This window comes from Hemiscyllium ocellatum, chromosome 12, assembly GCF_020745735.1.
Source record: "Hemiscyllium ocellatum isolate sHemOce1 chromosome 12, sHemOce1.pat.X.cur, whole genome shotgun sequence".
NCBI classification, from domain to species: domain Eukaryota; kingdom Metazoa; phylum Chordata; class Chondrichthyes; order Orectolobiformes; family Hemiscylliidae; genus Hemiscyllium; species Hemiscyllium ocellatum.
The window spans coordinates 65335986-65342144 of NC_083412.1; the positions used below are offsets into that span (position 1 = coordinate 65335986).

General features: G+C 36.9%; 1 protein-coding gene across 1 annotated transcript in view; it reads left to right on the plus strand.

The window, feature by feature from the left end:
- zgc:153184 (uncharacterized protein LOC751652 homolog) overlaps nt 1-4836 on the plus strand; it is a 69517-nt gene extending 64681 nt beyond the window's left edge. Inside the window, exon 7 of the mRNA XM_060833617.1 lies at nt 934-4836. Within this exon, the coding sequence (XP_060689600.1) occupies nt 934-975 (42 nt within the window). The 3' untranslated portion in view covers nt 976-4836. The remainder of the gene's footprint in view (nt 1-933) is intronic.
- Nucleotides 4837-6159: the final 1323 nt, after the last annotated feature.

Sequence of the window (6159 nt, forward strand, 5' to 3'; positions counted from 1 at the left end):
GCAATTACAATTGAAAGTGTGAACAATAAACTGCTTCAGTACAGGGTGGGGTATGCTTGTTATAATTAACTTGAATGTCCTCAGTCAGGCTCTAAATGGGTGACAAAAGTGCTGATTTTGTCCTACTTGGTTTACCTGCTGAATCTTGTGTGATAGTGACTGGTCCTGCTGGTGGATATTTTCCTTGTCTCAAGATGTGAGTACCAGAAGCAATGTCCAATCAACCTGGCCATATTTCTTAAGAGGAAGGTGAATGAACACTCCATGTTTTGTACCTGCATTTTTTTTGAGGTTCTATCTGAAAGTGAAAGTGCTTTGCTCTTGCTCAGCCCTGACTTTTCTCAATGTAATTGCACAACAACTGAGCAGTCCCTTTAACCAGCAACTATGAATTTTAGGAGCTGCAGAAAAGTTACGGTGACAAACCGATCCAATATATTCTTATCAAATACCACGGAGGGCTCGTGGGCTGAATAGTCTACATCCAATTAGTATGTTTGTACGTTCATCCTGACTCTTATCCTGTTTTTATATAAAAAAAACACAGCTAGCTTACACTGAACATTAAAATTCAGCTTTGAATACTTGATGATTGACACATAATGGAGTGAAATAAAGTTACTTCACAACAGTTTCATTGTTTTAGTACTTGCATTGAAAAAGTTCATACTTGTATGACATTTGATTATAAAAAAGTGATTTGCATCATGTTCAACATGAGAGCTCAACCAGGTCCATGTGTATGATTTCAATAAGAACCACTGACTTCAAAATGTTAACTCTGCTTTCTCTCCAAAGATGCTGCCAAACGTGCTAAGTTTGTTCAGCAATTTTTTTTTTGTTAACTGTGCATAATGTATGGATGAAAATGTAGCAATTAGCGAAACGCAATGCACTGAGTGCATTAATTCAATCTGCATCTTTATTTTCTAGGAAATGTCTCCTGAGGGCACTGAAGACGAAAGATGTACCTGACTATATCAAACTCGGTCCAGTTGATATTCATTGGAGGCTGACAAGTTTTCAATGTAAATCTGTTTATTTTGTGCCTAAAGGTGAAAGAAAACTGTTCTTTCTGCGCAACTTTTAGCTCTTTTGTTTGCTAGGGTGTGTGCATGTTTCTGTAATAGTTCCCCTGCACATTGTTTGCTTCTGCTCCTTAAGGGCTGGACTCATTCACAGATCTATCCCAATTTACTCAGGTATCTCCTTTGTGCATCATGATTTTGAAAATTTATCTTTTGGATAAATACTTAATTCTAGTTGCACATTACAAGGAGTGACTGCAATGAATGTCAATAAATAAAATAGCACAGAAATGCCAAAAAAGAATTGTGCGCTGGACCTTTACACTTAGATATGACTGTGTGGAATAGTGGATGTGAAATTTGCACGCAACTGCATAATTCAAAAACAGAACGAATAATTCCCTAAAACCAAAAATGGCAATCTTAGAATCTGGGGAATCAAATGAAAAGATTCCAAATAGACAGTAATTAATGCCAATGATTTATTTAAATGTAAAAATGCCCCAATTAGTCAGGTCCTCCATGCTGCTGTCTTCCAGCTTTATTTCAGAATAAGGTATCTCTAATTTTAAAAAAATGGAAGGAAAGTTACAGATTTGTCTATATTTTGTCGTCCTGTCTGTTAACACTTCTATTTTGGAGATTGACCAAACATAGCAACACAATTGCTGATCAGTTGGTTGGTGGGACAGACAGAGCAGGATTGAAGTAGAGCTCAGTAGTTAGTTTATGGGGTCTCCAACTTAAATCCCAGCAGTTTGATGGAGTGAAGAAACTTGCTAATCCTCTTCTGAAGCTATAGCTTAAAATGGCAGATCAGGACTGGAAAACGTCCATTGCAATCTGTCAAATCAGGCCAGGGAAGGAATAGATAATTCCCTGCTTCATTTTAACACACTCTAGCTACACCCCATAACTCTTAAGCCTGATTTCAACCAAACATAGGATCTAAAATCAAGGAGATGATTGACTTAAATTTATGTATTACTTGTCTCAGGTGAATGCCTGTTCGGTTGTTTGCCTTAAAGATTGAAAACAAAGTTCTTGTATATCAACAATCTGCCTAGCCTTTGATTCAAAACTGTTTAAGACAAAATTGCTCTGAACTCCTGTTTGAATAGTTTCCTCTGAATTCATTTTCCTCCACATCAGGGATTTTGTTTCCCATCTTGAGAAAGGTATGGTGAGGTGCACGAATTCTGGGTGATGTTAGTCATTGAGTAAAAATTCAACCTCTCCCCTTCCAGCGACAGTTCACGCTATCTACAAATAGAGAATTGTTTTATTTGTGCATCCTTAACCAGGACAGCACAATAAGTTGCTGCAATTACACGGAAACCTTTTGGAGTAGGAAATCCACTTGTGCTTGTGATAAAATGTCCTGATGGAAGATTTAGTTCTTTGCTTGTTATTAATACTGGGAAATATTTTAGTGTCTCTGGCAATGGAATGTTGAATTTTGAGCCCTCGCAATGAGCAGAGGCTTTCAACACTTTCATATCCACTAATGGCAACACATCTGCACATGACTGAAATGATGATGTGATCTTACTCTAACACTTCATTCAGTTCCATTGCTCATGCACATTAAACATTCAAATTACATACCAAATTACAAGTCAAGCTCAGAAATGGGAAAGTGCTTTTTTCAAATGTCCTGGTTAAGTATTTTACAAAACAAATATGTGAAAACACTGCGATGAATAAAATGATTTACATCAGTAAGTGTTTCTCACAAACCTTTTTATATATGTTCATTTTCATGGTATTTACAAAGTTAAAATGTGAAAACTACAGTGGGATTCTTTTATAGTGCAGCGTTGCCCTCTGCTTGCCTTTTTCCATAGCAGTTAAAATGAACTCTGGCAGCAGCTGACAAATTCTGTAGTTCCACATAAGTACTTTATAATCTCACCACACTGTGCTGATGCAGAGTCACTATGCACTTCACACATGGTTGCTTGTTTCTGTTTTTTTTTATGAATATCTCAATGTTCCATGACTGACTTGGATGAACAATGATCAGGATTATTCTATTAATTAAAAGAAACTTCATTAAAGGCAATATCTACATGTAATAAACTTGGTAAAATTTCAAATTAACCTGTGCATCGCATTGGCAGCTTTCATTGAATTCAGTCACTGTGAAATTATTCATTTCCAATTTTCCCCTCGACTTGTCAGGAAACACCAGTCAATGCAGTCCCATCTTACTGAATTTTTTTAAAATTTGGCAAATAAGATGAGGAAACTGTTGTTCAACAAGATTATATGAACCAGAGAATCCAAACTGAAATTATTGGTCTCTGGACAATTGTGCAAGAGTTATTTGTGACTTTATTATGGTTTAAGAGAATAGGAACATGGAATTCTTGTTCCAATAAATCTGAGCTGAGAAAATATTTGATTTGAATAATGTAAATTGATATTTTCTGGCTTAATATATGAAAGATTTAAAATAGAAAGATTTAAAATGTGGTTTCATTGAAAAAAAAATTGAATTTAAGAGTATTGACTAAAACTTCCAGGTGGAAATATATTTATCAACATATTGCCTCATCAAAACGTACACATGAAACATGAGACCAAATTGGTTCAGTAGCAGGAAGACATTAATCCCATTTGATACCTACAATGACCTCTTGTTTCATGCAGCCATAGAAATATGTATAATAGGAGCACGGTCTTGCTGTAAATAACCCTCCTGTCAAGCTATACTGCCACACTTGCTTGCTTCAACTAACGATACAATTTTACTTGTCATTGAATAACCTTCTCTCTCAACAGATTTCAAAATGCTGGTTTTAAATTATTCGATCAAATTGTGTTAGTCAAAATTTCTCACGTAGGTACAACTCCAGATCAACTACCTTCAGATGCAAAATACTAAGTTAATGAGAAGTGTATATTAAGAAATCAACCATAAAGGAAAGCTTGATCAGAGTAGCCCCAAGAGCTTTGAGACTTTGGAGGCATTGATAATAGAAGTGTGATTAAATCAGTAAGTTACAGAATGATTAGCCATGGGTCAGTATTTGCATTGATTCTAATGAAATCAATATTGTGTATTTGGCAAGAAAACAACTGGAATTGATGACCCTAATTTTTGCCTGAGTGACCTAAATTGTATGCCCTTTTACAATGTTCACAATCTGTCCATATATTTCTTCGTGATTTCCTGCATATTTTCAAAGCTGAATATTGCGACGTAGAGAAAGTAAAGAAACTGTGCACAATTTTTTATTTACAATCACCAAATAAAGCAGGCTTGTTGATTTTATGCCACTTAACTGTAAAGTTGTTAATCAGGCATGACTTGGCAAAGGACACTTCCTTCACTACTATTACAATATTAGTGCAACTCATATGAGTTGGTCCAATTATTGGAGATGATCTGAACAATGGGACAATGCTATCTCCACCAACATTTCCTAATTAAAAGGTTTTGCATGTAATTTCTACTAGGGACCTCAAGATAAATCCTTTGATCACACCAAAAAAAGTAGTTGTATTGAAGTGAAAATGTTTTAAGTGGGATGGTGTCTCTGAGCAGGAGCATTTAATTTTGCTACTGCACGAATTATTGCATTACCTTGCAATTAGTATCCTAATGTATAGCGCAGTTTCAAGTCATGGATTTAGAATATAGATATGTAACACTTCTGAATGACTGTGAATGTAAAATTCTCAATGGAGTGAGGTGTATGCTGGAAGTGTTTTGCTTTGTATTCTTGGTAAATATATGGTGCCAAAAATGCTGCTTTTGTAAGCTTTTAAGTGAAAATAAAAATGTACTATGAAAGTAAAACTTCTGTTTTCAGCCTTATTTTATCAATCAAAGTATTAGTCATAGAGACATACAACACGGAAACAGACCCTTTGGTCCAATCCATCCATGCCGACCAGATATCCCAACCCCATGTAGTCTCACCTACCAGCACCTGGCCCATATCCCTCCAAACCCTTCCTATTCATATACCCATCCAAATGCCTTTTAAATGCTGCAATTGTACCAGCCTCCACCACTTCCTCTGGCAGCTCATTCCATACCCATACCACCCTCTGTGTGAAAAAGTTGCCCCTTAGGTCTCTCTTATATCTTTCCCTTCTCACCCTAAATCTATGCCCTCTAATTATGGACTTGCTGACCCCAGGGAAAATACTTTGCCTATTTACCATATCCATGCCCCTCATAATTTTGTAAACCTCTATAAAGTCATCCCTTAGCCTCTAACACTCCAGGGAAAACAGCCTCAGCCTGTTCAGCCTCTTCCTATAGCTCAAATCCACCAACCCTGGCAACATCCTTGTCTTCTGGAATCTCTGTACATTCGTGGAAAATATTCATTGAAATCTATAGAGTGGGAAAAGGTGTGAATACCATTTGGAATGTCACCCTTCACTTCCAGGAGAAAATGAGGACTGCAGATGCTGGAGATTAGAGTCGAGAGTGTGGTACTGGAAAATCACAGCAGGTCAGGCAGCATTGGAGGAGCAGGCGAATCGACGTTTCAGGCATAAGCCCTTTATCAGGGCTTCGTAATCCCTAGTCTTCCAGTCCCAAGTTGTGGGCAGCCTGACACTGGACTTACAATCTGAGAGAGAATTAAAGCATATGCATGTTTGCACAGTGACAAAACGCATTGGTAATAGATACAGGTATTTGGAAATTATTTCAACCATTTTAGCAGTGGTATTTCTTAACCGTTTCTTAAAGAAATTGGATCCATTGTAGAATCAGACTTTGCAATGGCTATGTCTACTTGTTAGCTGTAGACCAAGTTCCAACCAGTTTTGCAGTTTCTATGAAGTTTTAGTCATATAAATCTTAGTATTTTCCTTAGTATACACCTTGCAAAAGGTGTGTTTAGATGACAAGGCCCCAGCAAGGTGTGCAGAATGAGCTATGTTGCAAAATGAGCAAATATATTAAGCACTTGAGGTGCACCTGGTTTGTGCATTGTAAGTAGTTTGCTGCTTGCTTCATGGTCATCTGTATTCAGGGTTCTCCAGCGTAGATTTGCCATGTTTTAAATTTTGCTTTCACCCACCAAATTGGTAAACTGCTGCAGCAGGAAGAATACTTATATTCAGTCGAACTTACCACCTTTTTGAATAAGTATCAAGACAT